Below are 22,084 nucleotides of genomic sequence, written 5' to 3'. Positions count from 1 at the left end.
GTGGAGAGGCAGGACGGACGGGGCGCGGGCGCGTGGGCTCGCGGGGGTGCATGGAGAGGGAGGCTCGGGGGCCCGGGGAGAGGCAGGACGGATGGGGCGCGGGGGCGCAGGGGCGCGTGGAGAGGGAGGACACACAGCGCGCGGGCGCGCGGGGGCGCGGGCCCATCCGTACCTTCATGCCCGCCGCCGCCGCCGGGCCGCTGGGGTCCACAGCCTGGATGTGGCACGGCTTGCTCCCGCGCACCACGAAGCCCCAGCCGACTGCGTCCCCGACGATCTAGAGAGGAAAACCACAGTCAGCAACCCGCGGACGGCCCTGGTGCCCAGCCTCCAGGAGAGAAGGCCCGAGGGTGAACGCCTGCGCGAGGCAGCCTCCTCTGGCTCGTCTCCGCGCCGTCGGGACGGGGCTGCCTGCTTCCATCGCAAACACAGGCTCACATGTTTATGCAGAAGCTGTGGCCCAGAAACACCTGCCAGGTGGAAAGAAGGTGCTTCTGTGAACTCACTGCTCCATAAACAATCGGCAGATGGCTGCTTTCTCAGGCTGTGTTGCAGTTTACCAGCAGACTCCAGTGGAAAGTTTAGATCATCTGAAAAACACGGTTGAAATTTCCCTCCGGGTCCAATTTCCCTTCTGCTTCCAAAGGATACTTTCCTCATGATCTTGCTACGTCACTGACTTCTAAACTAGTTATCTCAATTACTAAGGAGGAGAAACATGAAGAGTCTTGGCTTTCCTGAAACACAATTTAATGGACCAAGAAAAGACAGCGAAAAAGGACACAAAGTTCTTAATTCTCAAGTCAACTCTGGTCCAAAAGTTGTTTGAAACTGGAGAGTGCTTTTTCCTGAGAGAATTGTAATTAGAATCGGCAGTTACATTTGCTGGGCGGCTCCCAGACACGTCTCTAGCACATACCCCAGCCAAAACACAGACAACAGCCATTCACAAGCAATTACAGCAATGCTGGCATTGATATTTAAAACCAAAGAGAATTTATACCAAAAAATACACTCCACTGTGGCTTGAATGCCAGAGATGGAGGAAAAGCAGAGAAGCAAATGACACTTTTCTGACCATTCTTGAAGACTTTCAGGGCAGGTTTAGCGCTCATAATCTCTGCTTTCGCTTGCCTGAGAAGTTCTTTTTTGACTTATGTATTTGGGGCTATGCTGGCTGCTGCGTGCAGGGGCTGGTCTCCAGTTGCAGAGCGCGGGCTTCCCATTTCGGTGGCTTCTCACATGTGGAGCGCGGGCCCCAGGGCGCTAGGGAGTCAGTAACTGTGGTGCACGGCCTTAGTTGCCGCATGGCATGTGGCATCTTCCCAGACCAGGGATCAACCTGTATCCCCAGCATTGGAAGGTGGATTCTTAGCCACTGGACAAGCAGGGCAGACCTGAGAAGTTCTTTATCAGGTACTTTGCTGGCTTTAGGGTTTGGCACTGTGAGTTCTTCATACGTGATTTCACTTCCAAACATACAGTTTGCCTTTTCCTCGTGTACGGATGTGTTGCCAACGCTGTTTCCATATTGGTTGGCTATGAATGGACCCAACCAGCTTTAATTCCTTGCTGCTCAGAATGTGCTCCAGTCCTTGACAAATATTTGCAGCACGAATGGTGTGAAAGCTTTCCCCCACCTTGAGGTATTAAAGCAAACATCAGAAGACTAAAGACAGGACGAGAAGAAGTGTTTTAAAGACGCCACTGATGCAGATGTGAGGAGACAAGAGGGCCAGCAGGGGGCCGTGGGCGCGTCTCTGGGGGTCCAGAGGCTAAGACCCTACTTTCCAATGAGGGGCTGTGGGCCCGATCCCTGGGGGTCCAGAGGCTAAGCCCCCACCTTCCACTGCGGGGCTGTGGGCCTGACCCCTGGTCGGGGAGCTAAGACCCACCTTCCAGTGCGGGGCTGTGGGCCTGACCCCTGGGGGTCCAGAGGCTGAGCCCCCACCTTCCAGTGCAGGGGTGTGGGTTCGACCCCCAGGCGGGAGGCTAAGACCCCACGTGACTCACAGCCGGAAAACTAGAACACACAGCAGGAGCAGTTCCACAAAGGCTTTAAAACCGGTTCACGTCTCAAAGCTCTTAAAAAAGAAAAAAACGAGAAACGGAGTCCTTGGGTTCTATTTGAAGAAAACCAGGGGGTCTTAGAAGAAGGAAGGCTGAAGACCCTCCAAGAGAGGGCAGGTGGTCACAGATATGTAGGACATCCAAACGGGGTCCTTCTGCAATTCAAGGCCCTAAAATATAGTCAAAAGCGCCACTGATCATCACAGAACAGCCTTCTTCCTCTACCTTAAGACTCCCTCCTGTCTGAAATAGGGCTTCCCTGGCAGCTCGGGGGTAAAGAATCTGCCTGCCGTGCAGGAGACACAGGTTTGATCCCTGGGTTGGGAAAATCCCCCAGAGAAGGAAATGGCAACCCACTCCAGGCGTTCTTGCCTGGAGAATCCCATGGACAGAGGAGCCTGGTGGGCTGCAGTCCATGGGGTCACAAAGAGTTGGACATGACTTAGCAACTAAACAACATGTTTTAAATAATTTTTATAATTAACTATAAGCAGAAAGGGATTGTTGCCATTCTTTGTGCTACCACCTGCCTTTAAATCTGTCATTATATTAGAATAGGTACATAATGAATTTTTTTTAGGGAAACATCAAAAGGAGTTTGAAGTGCAGGATTAATAATAATAAATCGTGTCAAGTCCTAATGCATTTTATTGCCAAAGCATCCAGAAAGCCACACTGTCATGATGCTCAAAACCAAAGGGGAACTGGGAGAACCTTTCCAAGTCCATCCCTAAGCTCGACATGGACAGGCCGCCACGCTGCCACGCTCCAGACAATGGAGCAGTGCGGGAGAAAACCCAAAGGGTGAGCCTACCGTGAACGTCTTCCTCGCATACGGAGCCCCGGGAGTCAAGAGTTCCTCGGAAGTGACGGGCCTCTTCAACACTGTAAGACAGACGCAGGGTCAAGGCACAAATCCTCTTAGCTCTCTGTCCAGTCTTTCAGCAGAAACGTCCTGAATGCCTCAATTTGTGACATCAGTGACCCAAAGTGGCAGAGATCCCTGCCTCCCAGTGTACAACTCTCGCCAAACAGAGGCAGAAAACATTAGCAAACAGAAACAGCCCTAAACCTAACTTACAGAAGGCAGAGATGGAGCAGGGGGAGGGAAGCAGGAGTGCCAAGGGGGTTCTTGAATTTCTTTCTTTCAAGCCCAGACAGGCATTCAACGGGCTTCCCTTGTGGCTCAGCTGGCAAAGAATCTGCCTGCAATGTGGGAAACCCGGGTTCAATCCCTGGGCTGGGAAGATCCCCTGGAGAAGAGAAAGGGAGGAGAAGGGGACGACAGGGGATGAGATGGCTGGATGGCATCACCGACTCAATGGACATGAGTTTGAGTGAACTCCGGGAGTTGGTGATGGACAGGGAGGCCTGGCGTGCTGCAGTCCATGGGGTCGCAAAGAGTCGGACACGACTGAGCGACTGGACTGAGGCATTCAACGCTTCCCAGATGGGCAGAATCCTCCTGCAATACAGGAGACTCAGGTTCAATCCCTGGGTCAGGAAGACCCCCTGTACAAGGAAGTGGCTACCCAGTCCAGTTCTCTTCCCTGGAAAATTCCACGGACGGAGGAGCCAGGTGGGCCACAGTCCGCGGGGTTGCAAAGGAGTCGGACACGACTTAGTGACTAAATAATGACAACAAGGCATTCAGCATGGCAAAAGCAAGAGGAACTCTGGCTCTGGCAGACTTCGTACCGTGCTTCCAGAGCTAACGCCATGCCCCCCTCATCATACTGTCCACACCCTGTCCACCAGAGCTCCTTGGAGTTCCCCGTTAAAGTTCAACATGCCCGTTAAAGTCCCAGGCTGCGTTTGGTCCTGAACCCTAACACTGGGGAGCTTTTCTGCGTCCTTATCACAGGCTGGCTTCTATGCTCAGCACTTTATATATTCTCTTTGTTTCATCATCACAAGAACTAGTGGGTCATTTCATCCTTATCCCTATTCTGCTAGGGAGGAAACAGAAGCTGAGAAAAGTTAAGGAGCTTGTGTCCAAGGCCTCAGAGTAAAATGGAACCAAGATTTAAACTCAAGCGTTGATGGCACTGCCCACCCTCAGAAGAAAGGGTGCAGAAGCCCCAACATGGCTGCATGTGGCCCCCCCAAGACGCCTGGACCATCAGATCACTGCTGGGGCCCAGCAGACGGCAAAGACTGCGGTCCTTTCCTGACTTACAGCCTAAAATCCCAGCAAAGATGAACCCTGTCCACCCGCTGCTCATGCAGAGCTGGAGCAGAGGCTGCCGCGGCAGCCCAGGACCGCCAGTGGTCTCAGTTAGAGACACCACGAGCCTGAGCGCAGAGAAACTGGAGTGGTGGGCCAGGAGCTCAACACGCTGATGCGCAGCCTCCATCCCCTCTGTGGGGGCCTCCAGGGGCTGGAGGCCAGGCCTGGCCGAGGGGCAGCGGAGGACCAGAGGCAGTGAGACCCAGACCATTGGGCGGGGCCCTGCCCTGCACGGTTCTCAGCTGAGGGCAGCGGGGAGCTACCTGCTGACCTGACGGGTCACAGGGATGGCCGCTGCTGCTTTCGGAAAGCTCATAAAGGAGGACAGGGGTTTGCCGTCTCCCCTACAGAGCGAGAAGGGTGAGGTCAAGGAGAGCAGCTCTCAGCAGAGGGCCAGGAGGTGAGAGGAGGGGCCCGCGGCTGAGGACTTGCAGCCTTTTTACTCCCCGCAAGTCGAGCCCTCCACGCTCTCAGCCCTCAGATCCCCTCTGGTGCTTAAGGCGGTGGATGTTGGAATCACCCAGCACTGTGATATCTGACGCTAGCCCCCACACCCTATGACACAGCCTACTTTTACTGAGATATAATCGACACACCAGATCTGTTTCGGGTTGCAACCTAGTGATCTATGTCTGGCGAGATGATCACCTGACCCAGTTAAGGTCATCACCCCATGCAGCTACAAGCTTCTTCTTGCCATGAGAGCTTTACAGACCTACCCTGGGGACTTCCCTGGGGGTTCAGTGGCTGGGACCCTCAGCTCTCAAAGCAGGGGGTCAGGAGCCAGATCCCACGTCCTGCCGCCAAAGGGCCCTCGTGCTGAGACCCGGCACCCAAACAGATAAAAACACTGAAAGAAAGGGCTGCTCTCTTAGCAACGTTCAAATATACATCGCAGCGTTACTAACTGCAGTCACAGGCGGGACACTGCATTCCCCGGGCCGCGCTGAGAAGCTGGAGACTTGTGCCCTCTGACCCCTTTCGCCCACTCGACCGTCCTGCCCCCACTGACCAGGCCCCTCTGGGCAGCACCAGCTTGCTCTCTGTGCGTGTGAGGCTTCTGTCCGGTTCCACACACACGTGGGGTCAGGTGGTGCCTGTCACTCTCTGTCTGACGTGTCACTTGTCATGGAGACCTCAAGGCTCGCCCACTTCACTGCCCGGAGCAGACCTTCCTTCCCTGCCACCACTGAATAGCGGGCCAGCGTGCGTGCGTGTGTGTGACATAGCACATTTCCTTCATCCGTCCATCCCGACGCGCACTGAGGCTGCTTCCGTGTCTTAGCTATTACAAGCAATGCTGCGATGAACATGGGGGTGCAAGTAAAATCTCAAACGAGCGTCCTCCTCCCCTACAGACAAACCCTCAGAAGGGAAGCTGCGGGGCCACAAGGGGGCTCTACTTCTCTTTCTTTCAGGGACCACCACACTGCTTCCCACGCTGGCTGCACCTGTCTCCATTCCTGCCAAGCGTGCACGACGGGGCCCCTGTTCTCTACACACTCACCAGCGTTTGTCACCCGAGTTCTTTCCAATGTCAGCCATTCTGACAGGTGTCATCAGGACTTTGAGTCACACTACACTGTAATACTTGGCAACAATGCTGACCTCTGAATACACTTGCGCACTTTCCTATGTTAAAATGTGTAGAAACTTTGAAACCTAGGGAGTCATTTCTAGCTTTCTCTTCTCATACCTTTGAGAACTTATTTACTCATCACAATGATACCAATTATATTACTTTTATAGCACTTAATCTGGATTGGGGTATTTACATATAGTATTAAAAATATATGCTGATGGATAACTAATGATTAACTTTAAATGCCTTACCATGAAGCCTGCTTACCTACTTGAGGGAAAAAATATCACAGGTGAGCTCCCTCCGTCTTGGGAATCCACTAAAGAGTTGAAAGAGGAGCTCGTCAGAACGTAGAGGTGGGATTTACCCAAGAAGTCCTGACAGTTCTGGTGCTTAGAGACCCAACCTTCCATTTCTGTCTGCTGCCGCTGCTGCTGCTAAGTCGCTCAGTCGTGTCTGACTCTGTGCGACCCCATAGACGGCAGCCCACCAGGCTCCCCCGTCCCTGGGATTCTCCAGGCAAGAACACTGGAGTGGGTTGCCATTTCCTTCTCCAATGCATGAAAGGGAAAAATGAAAGTGAAGTCGCTCAGTTGTGTCCGACTCCTAGTGACCCCGTGGACTGCAGCCCACCGTCCCTTGGATTTCCCAGGTGAGAGCACTGGAGTGGGCGCCACTGCCTTCTCCATTTCTGTCTGCACGTCAGTGAAATTCCCCCTTTGGGCCATGGGGGTAAGGAGAGGAGGAAACAACGCAACCTTCTACTCGCCCAAGGAATGACCTCCCCGAAGGTGACGTGCTGAATGCAGGGGGCCGGCGCACTACACAAGCGGGTGGAAGGTGTCCTCAGGCCACGCTGGCCCCAGCAGACCACAGTGACTCCGGCGAAGGCGGTGGTATCCCTGGGTCCAGGCGCCTGTGGGCTGAGGAGGTGACTCGATCTGAGCGCAAGTTCATTACCCATCTGTGTGCCTAGGTTGTTGGTTTTTTTTTATTTCTTCTGGAACATAAAGTCTATGGAGGCTGAAGAGTAGAGTTTGAAACCGCAAGGCACAGAGAGTCCCCTGCAGGGGTAGCTGGGTTGCAGAGCTCCGCGCTTCTCCCTTGCGGGTGCAGAGACCCAGCAGATCCAAGCATCAGTTACCATCCGGGCAGCGGCACCTCCACTGCTGTGCGCCACTCAAACCCACTGCAGAAACCAGCGGCTGCTCCCGGAGCTGGGGCTGCTGGCGCGGAGGCCCTCAGACAGCGGGGGTTCGCAGCTGTCCTGGGAACCCTGTCGGCAAAGAGAGCCGACTTCCCCAGGCTGTGCCCCGCTCCGAGGGGTGGCCAGCATCCAACGGCCAGTCAGCGTGAGGGTCTAACGGCCTGGCCACGTCCCCTGAGAGGACCCCTCTCCAAGGCCCCCGACTCCAGAGCGCCACCTGGGGTCAGCCGCAGCCTCCGCGGGGCGCGCGCTGCAGCCCAGTTCGTCCGAAAACCTGCGTCCTCCCTTCTCCCCCGAGGCGCGCCTGCCTGTGCCCTCAGGGCCCAGTGTCCAGGCGTGTCCAAGTCTGCGACCCCGGGCTGCAGCCGCCGGGCCCCTCTGCCCGAGGGATTCTCCAGGCAGCCTCACTGGGGCGGGATCTTCCCCCGCCAGGGAGTGAGCTCGTATCCCTTACCTCTCCCGCACTGGCTGGGTGGTTCTGTACCACCAGCGCCGCCGGGAAGCCCCCATCCAAGAGGAGGCGCCCCCAAGTCGCACCACGCACGGAGATCATCGCCCCGTTCCTCCCCCTCCGCTTAATGAGGGAATCCGCTTAACGAAGCCCGCGCGCCCGCGTCCCCACAGCCTCGGGCAAACGGGCGCGGCCGCCACTCACCGGACTTGGGGTTGCACAGCACCGGGGGGCTGTTGGAGAGGGTGGGGCTGCTGCTGAAGTAGCCGCCGCTGCCGCAGCTGCTCAGGCTGCTCCTCCGCGTGGCCGACGCGACCTTGATCTCCTTGCTGGGGCTGACTGCGGGCGAGGACACGCGGTCACGGCCGAGGGCCGGGCCCAGGACACGCGCCGTCATGCACGGTGGTGGGCTGGGTTCCCAAGGACACGCGGAGCCACTCGAGGGGAGGCCTGGGTCTCCGGGACACACGCGGTCACCCACGGCGGTGGGCCGGGTCCCCGGGGACACGCGCGATCACGGGCAACAGTGAGACTGGTTATGGAGAACAGGCTGCCTGCAGCTGCCGGGGTCGTGGGGCAGCCTCCACTGCCAGAATCAAGCCTTCTGGCCTTGGCATCGGAAAAGCAAGGGTCTGAGTGGCAGCTCCACCACCTATGAATAGCGTGAGCTGGGCCTAGTCCCTTGGGTTTTGTAAGCCTCAGTTTCCCCAGCTGTAAAGTGGGAATACTGCTCTCCAGTGGGGATTGGTGCAGGCGTGGTTATATAGGGGAAAGCGCTTAGCTAAATGAAATACTATTTTAAGAACCACGGAGCTCACGCCAAGCATCCCTGAGAGGATGTAAATTAAGTGCTGGCCAGACACTCGGTGAACTAAAGGTGAGAATAAGCGCCTCCTGATTGAAGAGTAAACCATGAGCAACCCAGCGCCAGAGAAGATTGAAACGCAGAGCATGACCTCAGGCTTGGAAGGCGTGTGGTACTGAACGGAAGCAGCCGCTTCAGTCATCTGACCTCGCTTTTCCCTCCGCTGAGCTGGCTGGCTCTCATCAGGGGGAGGAGAGCAAGGTGTAGGATGCAGGGAAAGGACCAGGGAGCGCGCTGGGCGCAGGGCCTGGCCCCAGGAAGCCCAAAGCCACGCTGGCCTCCACGGTCACCATGGTTACTGCATCCTCATCACGGCCACCTGTTCAGGTCTCCGGGACTCAGTGAAGAACAGGGAGGGTGTGGACGGTTCCTGTGCATTTTCAGGAGGCTGCCGCCTTAGGGGCACACGGCTGGAGGGCATCCAAGCATAGGCTCAGGCCCCTACCCTCAGCTAGTGTTTCCTCTCCTGGCGCGGCCCTTCCTTCCTTCTGTGCCCCTTCCCAGCCTGTCTGAGGAATCTGGGATGTGGAAGGCTGGAGAGGAGCGCTGGGTCAGGACAGCATTCCTGCCAGGCCCAGCTCCGCCCCCACTTTGTAGCCGTGGGAGCCTGCCGGAGCCACTCCACTGCCCTGCGGCTGCGTTTCTTCACCGGTAAGGAGGGGTAAGAAGTCTTTCCTCCCCGAGCAACAGTGAGGATTCAGTGAGAAACCATGCAGTCAAGCTTGGCTCCGGGCCAGGTGCAGACTGTGCCCAGGGCCTCTAGCTGGAAGCGTTCTCACTGTCGCCTCCTGTTTGTAACCAACACACATGTTCCTTTTGTTCAGGGTTTCAGGTGACGCCTGAGGCCTTAGGCGCCAAGCCTTAGGCTGACCAGTTTCCTGAGTCAGCGTGGAATTTTTGGAGCGGAAGATAGCCCAGGAAGCACGCCATCCTCTTACACAGAATGACACGTCGTCTGCCTTCTCTGAGCGAATGAGGTTATTTTGTTCAGTTTAGTTTGTTCAAATGGGGTTAGCGTGGTGAACATCAGTCATCATTTCTGCCCGGGTCTGACCTTACACATAACGCCCCAGGATACTGTGCTTCCTGAGCTCCTATGTCTGCCTTTCACAGGTTTAACTTGTTCTGTGTGATACCTTGATAATCAGTCTCCTTTTAGTTGTATGAGCCCTCAAAAGTCTTATTCATCCTTACATAGGTTTTCAATGCTGGAGTTAGCAAACTGGAAGATTAATGATACGGAAGGACTGTTTCTCAGGCAGTAAAGAATCTGCCCGAAATACAAGAGACCCAGAATTGTCTGCAAACGAAAAGTAAATAAGGCATGCGTGAGGGCTTGAGTGCTCTTTTGTAATTTAAATACACAAAATTATAAAACAGACTTCACGGCATTGAAGTTGATTACCCAAGAACAATTTGCTGGTGTGTGGGTATGTTTTCTTTTGGGGGGGGGAATAAATAAATGTATAATTTGTTAGTTATAAATACTTTCCTGAGAACAGAATTCACAGAGGTGAGCTATGACTGTGATCCTCCCAACAGCCACTCTCGCGAGGGGGGTGCGCGCACCTGACGTGAAGCTGGCTGACTTCCGGTTGTCGTGGCCCTGCTTCCGCAGGCAGAAGGGGCTGTCGTGCGTCTCCTGGGAGGATGGGGACTTCTCACTGAGCAGCTCCATCAGCCTTCGCCTCCGCCGGAAGTTCATTCTGAACTGGTAGAGAAGATTGCTGTCCACAAACGGGTGCTTGTTGGACACTGGGGAGAAGAAGCAGCAGGTGAGACCGTCTGGTACCCTGCACACGCTGGGCACTGTAGCCGGGAAACTCCAGCCAACAGACAGGAGCAGAAGTCTTGACAGAGACTTTACACCCAATGCTACAACACCCTTTATACCTCAGGGGTCTACTGTGGTCCATGTGCAACTTCAGTTTTATACTCTGAGTTCATGAATCGTGGAGACGCAGAATAGGCAAGACATCAGGCTTCAAAAGCCACATGCCAAGGCCGTTTTGGCCTCTGGAAGTAACCAAGAATGCTGCAAACTGGCCAGCAACATGCTGAAGTCTCAAACAACCCCCCCAAAATTCAGAACACTTGCACAGACTCTATCTCCAAAAATCCAATTCGCATATGACAAGAAACTCGCCCTCATTGGTTAATATGGAAATGCAAATTAAAATCACAATGAGATGCTATTTCACACTCACTAGACTCACAACACAAGACTCTACACATGGACGTCACCAGATGGTCAACACTGAAATCCAATTAATTATATTTTTTGCAGCCAAAGATGGAGACACTCTATACAGTCAACAAAACCAAGACTGGGAGCTGACTGTGGCTCAGATCATGAACTCCTTATTGCCAAATTCACACTTAAATTGAAGAAAGTAGGGGAAACCACTAGACCATTCAGGTATGACCTAAAACAAATCCCTTACGATTATACAGTGGAAGTGACAAATAGATTCAAGGGATTAGATCTGATAAAGTGCCTGAAAAACTATGGACAAAGGTTCATGACATTGTACAGGAGACAGGGATCAAGACCATCCCCAAGAAAAAGAAATGCAAAAAAGCAAAATGGCTGTCTGCGGAGGCCTTTCAAATAGCTGTGAAAAGAAGAGAAGTGAAAAGCAAAGGAGAAAAGGAAAGATATACCTATTTGAATGCAGAGTTCCAAAGAATAGCAAGGAGAGATAAGAAAGCCTTCCTCAGCAATCAATACAAAGAAATAGAGGAAAACAATAGAATGGGAAAGACTAGAGATCTCTTTAAGAAAATTAGAGATACCAAGGGAACATTTCATGCAAAGATGGGCTTGATAAAGGACAGACATGGTATAGACCTAGGTAAGTAGGAGAATAGGTAAGTAAACCATTATATTCATACCATGAAACACTCCTCGGTGATAAAAAGGAATGAGCTGTTGACACAGAAGACAATGTGGATTAATACCAAAAGCATTAAGCTGAGTTAGAACGGCCAGACACAAGATGAGGGTCAATTTATATGAGGCTCAAGAAAAGAGAGGATTCACCAATAATGACAGAAATTAGAAAGGGGCAGGGATGAGGGACTCCTGGGAAAGGGCAGGAGACTCCGGGGCAAGAAGACGTTCTGCATCTCATTTTACGTGAATATATGTATATATTATCAGGGGGCTTCCCAGGTGAAATCAAACTAAACGTTTAAGGTATGTGCATTTTCTTGTAGGTTAAGTATGTGTCTGTCAATAAAGAGAAACAATCAGGGCCTCCCTGGGGGCTCAGTGGTAAAGAATCCGCCTGCCAATGCGGGAGACACGGGCTCCATCCCTGGTCCGGGAAGACCCCACACGCCCCAGAGCGACGAAGCCCCACAGCCACCGGGCCTGTGCTCTGAGCCCACGCCCCACGCCACGGAGGCCCTCGAGCCCCCCAGCCCGCGCTCCGCAAGAGAAGGGGCCACCGCGCGAGGAGCCCAAGCAGGGCAGCCGGAGAGGAGCCCGCCTCTGCAACCGGAGGAGAGCCGGCGCAGCCGCGGAGGCCCGGCGAGACGAAAGTCATAAACGAGCACCAGAATCCGGTTCTAAGAAACAAACAAACTGCAACAGCACGTTTCTGAAGTGGGCTGGGAGACCAGGAACCGGCGTCCTCACGCCGTACACCCAGCAGGGGAGGCAGCGCAGCGCGCCGCCGGGACAAGCTGCTCCGCGGCGCGGACGCCCAAACGGCCACCCGACACTAATCACTGCGCATGCGCTCAGTGTCAACGCAGTCGCCTGTTCTGCTTATCTGAGGCTTAAAACGTGGGCTTTTAATCCAGCTTCTCTCTCTGTTCCTTTTCAACTAGGCTGTTATTTCTAGTCTAACAGAAATTTCTCTCCGACTGGTTAATCATTAAAGACAGTCAAAGCTCCTGCAGCTTTGAAAAAAAGAAAATATTAAGAGGATATTTTTTCTTCCTTTTGATTTCAGCAAGACAGGTCAAAACCTGGTTTTATTTTAGAGATTCTACGTGCATTCTGTAACTGCATCACTGAAATGTAATTTGCATACAAGATAACTCACCCACCTAATGTGCTCGTTCTCTGTTCTGCTCTAGAATGTGCTCACAGAGGGGTGCATCCCAGCATCACAACTGATTTTAAAATAGTCCCATCAACCCCAGAAGAAAGCCAGCTCCTGAGCTGTTGCTTCCAATCTGCCTGTGACCCTTATTCACAGGCAAGCACTGACCAACGTGCCAACCCTGCAGCGGCGCCTGCCTCCGGCATTTCGTACGATTAGAGTTACACAAGGTCCACTGTGACTCGCGTCTTCCCCTTGGCATAACGTTCACAAGGTTTATCCATGTAACGCTGTGTATTGGCACTTCCCTCCCCCCCCCTTTTTTTAACTTCATTCCTTTTTATTGCCAAATAATTTTCTGTGGTCATGTACAGATGTGACAGTTGGACCATAAAGAAGGCTCAACACTGGGGAACTGGTGCTTTCGAACAGTGGTGTTGGAGAAGACTCTTGAGAGTCCCTTGGACTACAAGGAGATCCAACCAGTCCATTCTAAAGGAGATCAGTCCTGAATATTCATTGGAAGGACTGATGCTGAAGCTGAAGCTCTAATACTTTGGCCACCTGATGCGAAGATCTGACTCATCAGAAAAGGCCCTGAAGCTGGGAAGGATTGAAAGCCGGAGGAGACAGGGACGACAGAGGATGAGATGACTGGATGCATCGCTGATTCAATGGACATGAATGTGAGCAAACTCCAGGAGACAGTGGAGGACAGAAGAGCCTGGAGGGCTGCAGTCCATGGGATCATAAAGAGTCAAAGAGTCAGACATGATTTAGCAACTACACAGTGACCACAAAAAACTATTCACTTCAGGTAAATGAATGATGTTGGCCATGAAGGCAAACACATCTAATTCAGAGATGGTACTGCATATTCTCAGTCAATAATACATTCTTGTGTTCAGGAGATTATAAATACATCCTAGACCAACAGATAAGTCAATTACATTTTGATATGCTATCTGTAACTAGTGGCTCCCATGATAGTCAAATTTTTATATAAATGTATTACACCACTACATTCAATAATACTATAATACAGTAAGCTATAACACTTTTACAGATAACTTATTTTTTTCTGGCAACCTTTTCTGAGTTTACTGTGATTTTTAAAATCCACAGTGTGACTTTACAGTATCTTAAATTACAACCTGAAAATCCATAGTACTGTATATTCCCTTATTAAGACCTGCTTTGTCCTTGTACAGTGAATGATACAAAACACTGGCTTTGGCATGAATAAATCCAGAATCGCATTCTGAATCTAAACCAATTCCATGACAGAAAAAAGTGCTTCAAAACCATTTTTAATTGAAATGGAGATTTGAAGGCTGGCTTTACATACTGAGCCAAGGATTAATTCACTCCCATTACCACCTATATCTAAAAGGGCAAACATATCACCTAAGATAAGATACAAGGAGTAAGTTTAAATAGCCCTTTGTCATGGCATTAGTCTCTCCAGTAATCTACTGTTTAAACATGACCAAATCAGGGCGGACCAGGACTGTATAAGATAGTGGGCTAAACATAGTGCCAAATTGAAAGAACTCAATAAATTGCACGCTTGTTAACTTACAACCCACATGCCTAGTGCAGGAGACATGAGAGGCTGGTTTGATCCCTGGGTCGGGAAGGTCCCTGGGAAAGGAACCGGCAACCCGCTCCAGTGTTCTTGCCTGGAGAAGCCCCTGGACAGAGGAGCCTGGAAGAGCACGGCCCATAGGGCGGCAAAGAGGTGGACACGACCGAGTGACTCAGCACGTTGTCGCTTCCGCTGTGACCATCATCTGCTGGCGATACACTGTCATTTGCCTGACGGGAATCCAACGCGAGGCGGCGCTACATTCAATGCCCCGCTTCCATTTCAGGGACTGACTTGGTTTTTAGGGCCTCGGGAGCAGCCACACGCTGGGGAACGAGGTTCCCCACGTGTTCGTCCTTCAGCCGTGGGGCCCGCACAGATGGAGACAAAAGCCTTCTCTCCGATCAGGGACGTAACGCCTGCATGCGTCCCGTGCACCGCTTTCAACGAAGCCTTTGGCTTTTAAAAGTGCTCTCTGATTTTCCCTCTCACTAAAAGTTTAAATACACAAACGCTCAGTGTCGTACACTTGCTTCGCTTGTGAGGGCAATCCTACGTATCGCAAAGATCACCGTCGTTCCAAAAGCCAAGGGCGCAGCAGCCGTATCCTAGTGTCTGTCAGTCACCCGTGACGTCACTCACCTCTTCAGCCAATGAGCGCCAAGGGAGGGGCCCACACCCGCCCAGCCATCCCCGCTTAGTGTGCTGCCTGGACCACGACACGGTCATAGGCTCATCCCTTCAAGCTCATCAATACCAAACTCTTGCAAAACAGACATCGCTTCATCTAAGAACAGAACAGTCATGCAGAACTTCTCTGAAGACTCTCTTATGCCGAATAACTTTCCGAAAACAGGTGATGAAAAGCGACGGCTCGAGTCAGAAGAACTCGGCTTTGCTCCCATCCTGCCTCCTTTCTGAGCTGAGTGATTTGGGCGACTTAGCAAATTTAAACCTCAAGTTTCCTGAGTAGTTCTGCTGTGAAGAAGAAAGAGGACAGCTTCCGAAAGAGGTCTGACACGGTATCTGAGGATCGCCTTCAGGGTTCTTCTGCTCAGGCTGCTGAAGACTGCCTTCTGTGGCTGCTCACAGGAGTTCCTGCACAGAACCCGCTCCCTCTGTCTGTCCCGCCCTGCTTCCAAAGAACACTCTGTCCAGCTCCCACGAGCACTTCTGCCACCTTTCAGTCCTAAGAAATATGAAATCTTAACCAGATATCCAGTTTGGCAAGTATCCCACTGGAAGATATTTAAATCTCAGAAGTCAAACAAAAGTAAGACATAAAGGAGTGAGTTTAGACAAAGGAAGTTTTAAGAACGAATTAGATTAAGAAACCTGAAGATTTCTTTTGTATAGGCACAACTTCATGCGTGGGCTTCCCAGGTGGTAGAGAATCTGCCTGCCAGTGTAGGAGACTCAAGACACTCAGGTTCAGTCTCTGGGTTCAGAAGATCCCCTGGAGGAGGAAATGGCAACCCACTCCAGTATTCTTGCCTGGAAAATTCCACCGGCAGAGGAGTCCACGGGGTCAGAAAGAGTTGGACACAACTGAGTGACTGACCGCATACACACACAAATTACATATGTAGAATCTCAAGAAATAAAAATGGCTAAATGACATATAGTTTATAATCCACAGAGAGGAATGAATTGATTCTTTTCTATACTTTAACAGGACAATCTCCATATAAAATGCAAAGTTCATTTACTACATATGCAAATTGCTCTTTGTTAAACACAAAGAACAAACAACAACAACAAAAAAGGAAACTCCTAAGGTCTGGGAAAGAGATATTACAGACAAGGAAAGAAAATCAAGGAGAACGTGATTCGTATCTCTAAGCTTGAGGTCATTCCAGTTTTTCATTTTTCCAATCCCAATCTCCTATCCACACAAGATCTTTTCATTATGCTCAATGTTGTACATATATAATTTAACAAAATTTTGTCCTTTGCTCCTTGAGAACACATATATGCCAGCAAATTTGGAAAACTCAGCAGTGGCCACAGGATTGGAAAAGGTCAGTTTTCATTCCAATCCCAAAGAAAGGCAATGCCAAAGAATGCTCAAACTACCGCACAATTGCACTCATCTCACATGCTAGTAAAGTAATGCTCAAAATTCTCCAAGCCAGGCTTCAGCAATACGTGAACCATGAACTTCCAGATGTTCAAGCTGGTTTTAGAAAAGGCAGAGGAACCAGAGATCAAATTTCCAACATCCACTGGATCACGGAAAAAGCAAGAGTTCCAGAAAAACATCTATTTCTGCTTTATTGACTATGCCAAAGCCTTTGACTGTGTGGATCACAATCAACTGTGGAAAATTCTGAAAGAGATGGGAATACCAGACCACCTGACCTGCCTCTTGAGAAATCTGTATGCAGGTCAGGAAGCAACAGTTAGAACTGGACATGGGAAAACAGACTGGTTCCAAATAAGAAAAGGAGTACGTCAAGGCTGTATATTGTCACCCTGCTTATTTAACTTCTATGCAGAGTACATCATGAGAAATGCTGGGCTGGAAGAAACACAAGCTGGAATCAAGATTGCTGGGAGAAATATCAATAACCTCAGATATGGAGATGACACCACCCTTATGGCAGAAAGTGAAGAGGAACTAAAAAGCCTCTTGATGAAAGTGAAAGAGGAGAGTGAAAAAGTTGGCTTCAAGCTCAACATTCAGAAAACGAAGATCATGGCATCTGGTCCCATATTTCATGGGAAATAGATGGGGAAACAGTGGAAACAGTGTCAGACTTTATTTTTTTGGACTCCAAAATCACTGCAGATGGTGACTGCAGCCATTAAATTAAAAGACGCTTACTCCTTGGAAGAAAAGTTATGACCAACCTAGACAGCATACTCAAAAGCAGAGACATTACTTTGCCAACAAAGGTCCGTCCAGTCAAGGCTATGGTTTTTCCAGTGGTCATGTATGGATGTGAGAGTTGGACTGTGAAAAAAGCTGAGCAGCAAAGAATTGATGCTTTTGAACTGTGGTGTTGGAGAAGACTCTTGAGAGTCCCTGGGACTGCAAGGAGATCCAACCAGTCCATTCTAAAGGAGATCAGTCCTGGGTGTTCATTGGAAGGACTGATGTTGAAGCTGAAACTCCAATACTTTGGCCACCTCATGCGAAGAGTTGACTCACTGGAAAAGACTCTGATGCTGGGAGGGATTGGGGGCAGGAGGAGAAGGGGATGATAGAGGATGAGATGGTTGGATAGCATCACGGACTCGATGGACGTGAGTTTGAGTGAACTCTGGAAGTTGGTGATGGACGGGGAGGCCTGGCGTGCTGTGATTCATGGAGTCGCAAAGAGTCGGACACGACTGAGCAACTGAACTGAACTGAACTGAAGATGTACACATCACCATTGTTTGCAACTACTCAAATTTGGAACTAAAATTAACATCTAGTAATTGAGGACTAGCTGACTGAATTGCTCCTGGAGAAGATTAACGTCTAATGAGGAAGAGGTGAGAAGAGACAAGGTTCACGGTGCACACTCAGAACCTACTCTGCTAGGCGTGCTTTCATCCCAGCTATAACTGAAAGCTGACGATTTCTAATTCATCCAGCTTATACTTTCTGGGACTGTCCAAGCGTTCCCTTTTGCACTGGTCGAATTCTCTAGGGGCCTGACTCAGCTTAGCTTCAAGTGAGATGTAAAACAGGAGGAAAAGGAGAAACAGCCAAAAGCCAAAGCAACATAAATACACAACAGTCTATCTTTCAGGGAAGCGCAGGCTTCAGAAGCGCCAAACTCATGACGCTGACATTTGGTAAAAGAAAACAGATCCCTGTCCACTGTATGCTTTCACTTTTCAGAAAGCACGAGGGGGATATCACGCAGTATTATCTACCAAAAGCATAAAGTGACGTAGTTCAGAGACATGGAGGATAATATGGCTACATTTTTCCCATCAGAAATTATCAGGATTTTATCAAAGGAAGAAAATTTTAAAAGCTGATTATCTGAAGGAAGGAGAATTGGCTTCTCTTCCACTCACACATCTATTCTAAGGATGAATCTAAAAACTTGTCATCTTAATCTCCATAAGTTCCACTGAATATAAAGCATGTTTTAGGCTACTTATCTAGTTGGAGGGAGGAAGATTACTTACTTTCATCCAGCCTTGAAATTGCTGACAGATGACATAACACAACAGATATCATGGAATAGCAACTCACACTGAATCCAGCAGTGTGATTAGAAAGTAAGAAGGTGGGGTTAAGGAGGGGAGAGGGGAAAGAAATTGGGGATATCAACTGTCCCCTAGATAGCACGTCATCAGGAATTTTAACAAATTTTAGAATTCAGGAGAGTCAAGAAGGCTTGGGAATTGCCTGGTGGTCCAGCAGTAAGGCTTCCCTTGTAGTCGGTAAAGAATCTGCTTGCAGATCTCCCTGCAGCGCAGGAGACCTGGGTTCCATCCCTGAATCCAGAAGATCCCCTGGAGAAGGTAATGGCACCCCACTCCAGCACTCTTGCCTGGGGAATCCCATGGACAGAGGAGCCTGGCGGGCTGCAGTCCAGGGGATCAGAAGAGTCAGACACGATGAGCGACTGAAGCAGTCCCACCCGTGGTTAGGGTCCCACACTCCCACAGCAGGAGGCACAGGTCCTATGCCTGGCAGGGAAACTAAGATCCCACAGGCCTTGTATTTCAGCCCACAATGGTGGGAGGTACTATACAGACAGGGGAATAAGGACGCTATTAATAACAGCAAAGAACAAAGGCAAGCAACGGATGAGGCTGAGGGGCCAGGACTGTAAGCACAAGGGGTGTCAAACTACAAGGTCCTCAAGGTCACCTTCCAGACAGCAGACCCTCACACGCTATGATCAACACCCTTACCATCAGGACATGCCGGGGCTTCCCCGGCGGCCAGTGGTAAACAATCTGCCTGCCAGGGCAGGAGACACGGCTTCGATCCTGGTCTGGGAAGATCCCACGTGGCTCGGGGCGACTAAGCCGTGTGCCCCAACTACCGAGCCTGTGCTTTAGAGCCCAGGGGTGCAGCCCCCGGAGCCCACGCACCCCAGAGCCGATGAAAAGCCGTCCAGCACAGCCAGAGCCAAGGCCACACAGCAGCGAAGCCCCAGCACAGACAAACATAGATAAGTGCAATTATTTTGCAGGACGTTTCACAGCAGCAGAGGCAGGTGTGTCTTGCTGCCTCTGGCGTGCGCAGTCATGGGTGGAGGATCTGTCTGGGCATCAGGGATGTCCCACCACCTTACCACTGGCTCCTTTCCTCCTGCTTCCTATCTGAGCCTACAGAACCCTGTACTTCCTTCTGGAAGGACCACCTAGCACTCACAGGCATTGTTTAAGAGCACCGACAAACCCCACCGAGAAGATGTGGTAGACCTAGTCTGTAGACTTAGTGTTTCTGGAAGGCAAATCAGTTCTGCCTCTGAAGACGCTGTGTCTTCCTGTCCAAGTCCTGGGATGGATCCACAGTCCTACAGAGTCCAGGCATTTCACGTCACTCGGTACGCTGCACATTAAAAAAAAAACTGTCAAGACTAACAAATAAGAGTATTATGCTGTTTAAATCATGTGCCTGTTGGAAAATATGAGTTGAGCATTAATTACAACAGAAGATGAAATCTGTTCATTAAAGAAAACCTAGACTACACTTAAAGCCGTAACAACCCACCTCAAACCAGCCTAAAGGGACACAGGAGTTGAAGGCTCTGCTTTTCCAAGCAGCACAGTCCTTGATTCAAGAAGGGTAAGCAACTGTGTGCAAGTGTTTTACACCGCACAGGGCCGGTTAGGTGCCTGGGATACAAAACTCTTCAAGAGGCAATAACAACAGTGAATCAGAGAACTAAAATAATTACTTCCTGAGTCCTGACAACATTTAGAAGGGGATATGAAAGCAGGAAATTGATTTTAGGGCATAAAGTTCTATGAACTGACATTACTAAAACAACACACTTCACATACACCAAGGTAGAACCCATTACACTCATTTAATTGACGGAAGGGAGGACAGGAGATGGAAAAGGAAGCAAGGACGGAAGCATCTTCAGTAAGAGAGCAGGAAAGAAGCAAACGAAAGCATCAGGCTGGGACGGCACAGGTTTCTGCGGCTGCTCCGACTGCCAGACAAGTGAAGGTCAAGTTACATTTTGTTCTTTTCTGTGCACCTTTAAATAATAGCTGGGTACCTTCCAAAGGCTAGAACCTTGTACTGCCAGTGATAAAATTCAGAACAAAGCACATGTTTTTTCAAAGATGAGGTTGTTTTTCAGAGACTAATTCGTATCACAAGTGCAGAGAGGTCTGAAGACAAATTTACTTTGGCAAAGGGAATACTTCACATACAAAATTCAATGAAAGATACCTGCAAGTCTATTCTAGATCCTTTGGAACTACTGACATAAATCCAAGGGCCTTTAATGTTGATTTATTTTTTAAAGTATATATTCATCATAGAGTACATATAAGATATTGTTTAAGACCAGCAATGGAAGAGGCCATTAAACCTATTAATCTCTGCCCATCAAGGCATCTGATGATGAGGATATACTGATGAAAAGAGTAACCGTCAGCCAACATTTACAAAGTGACACACCGTGTCAGACCCTGTGCTGAGCATATGGCATGATCATCTCATTCAGTTCTCAGGGCAGCAGCGAGAGCTACTGCAGTTACTCATAGTTTACAGACGAGATTACAAAGGTCAAGCTGCCCAAGGCCCCACAGTCATTAACCAGAAGATCCGGGAAAGAAACCCCAAGTCTAAGGACTGCATCCCTTATTCTCCTCCCTGGACTGTTCCCATCCCATGATAATGCCAGCTGAGCCCGAGACGAGCTCACAAACGGGAGCAGTGCCTGCTTCTCCCTGCTTCCTCCTGTCGCCAAGTAACAGAGGACAACTCGGCTGAACGTGTTTCCTATGAAATGCTTTGCCAGGGTAAAACGCTGATCACCTTGCAACTGCTTATGAAAAGGCCAAGCGGGGGACCTGGTAAACACACTTCTTCCTACAGATGACTCCGGGTTGAACGCTGCCTTTACTCTTTACTAAGTGACTTAATTTCCCTGAACTGCGGGAGCAGTGAAACAGCGTAGGTAAACGGCTCATTAGCGTCTCCAGTCCCCAGAGGTGTTCGGTCAGCCACGTGCAGGCCTCCCAGGGAGGGCCCACCGGGGTCACGGCCCCAAGGACACCTTTCCTATGTGACCCCTTTCGGACTCCACCTATGTGTGCGTCTGGGGGAACAGGAGGCATCCTACCAACACCAAATAAACTCAGCATGGCCAGCGCCATAGAGAAGGACAGCCGGTGTGATGCTGGAGGCGTTACAACAGATACTACCCCAGAACCACCGCCTGCGGAAGCCCACCAGAACTATTCCCAGATGATATCGCCTTACCACGCCGGGGAGGGCTACCGTATAACCTGTTATACAACCTGTATAATAATTTATGAGGTGTTCCTTTTGAGACTGGAGAGACTAGGATCCTTGAAGGAGGAGGAAACAGATGTTCAGAAAAGAAGGGTGTCAATGGTGAGATTTAGTAGCTAAAAAAACACAAGAAAACCCGTCTCCATATATTTTCTTTTTTTCCTTAATATATACATTTTACTGAAGGATAGTCGACTTACAACGTTTCAGGCACACAAGGTGATTCAGTCATATATATACACATATATTATTTTTCAGATTTTTTCCATTATAGGTTTATTACCAGATGTTGACTACGGTTCCATTTGTGATAGTTCCCAGTAATATTTGTTGCTTGTTTCATATCTAGTTCGTTTTTAAACTAGAAATTTGGCATCCTATTCATATATTTTCTATATTATTTATATTTGTACTCACTTTTTCTTAAAAAAGGGAAGATAGAAAATATAGGAATAACTTCACCTACTTTTTTTAACCAATAAACTTTATGTACTAGAATAATTTTAGTTTTATGCAGAAAAGGCTGTAATGCTAGTACAGACAGTTCTCCTATACTTTTCACCCAGCACCCCTTGATGGTAACAAACACAGTACACTG

General features: G+C 50.0%; 1 protein-coding gene across 1 annotated transcript in view; it reads right to left on the bottom strand.

Annotated features, from left to right (window-relative positions):
- DEPTOR (DEP domain containing MTOR interacting protein) overlaps nt 1–22,084 on the bottom strand; it is an 80,676-nt gene that overhangs the window by 10,609 nt on the left and 47,983 nt on the right. The window contains exons 5-8 of the mRNA XM_040261708.1: nt 9,975–10,160; nt 7,745–7,879; nt 2,885–2,955; nt 173–277 (exon numbers count right to left, since the gene is read on the bottom strand). Coding sequence (XP_040117642.1) covers nt 173–277; nt 2,885–2,955; nt 7,745–7,879; nt 9,975–10,160 — 497 coding nt within the window. The remainder of the gene's footprint in view (nt 1–172; nt 278–2,884; nt 2,956–7,744; nt 7,880–9,974; nt 10,161–22,084) is intronic.

Source organism: Oryx dammah, unplaced genomic scaffold (genome assembly GCF_014754425.2).
Source record: "Oryx dammah isolate SB20612 unplaced genomic scaffold, SCBI_Odam_1.1 HiC_scaffold_19, whole genome shotgun sequence".
NCBI classification, from domain to species: Eukaryota; Metazoa; Chordata; class Mammalia; order Artiodactyla; family Bovidae; genus Oryx; species Oryx dammah.
The sequence above is the reverse complement of the archived record's forward strand: the minus strand, read 5'-3'. Positions and strand labels throughout refer to the sequence as shown.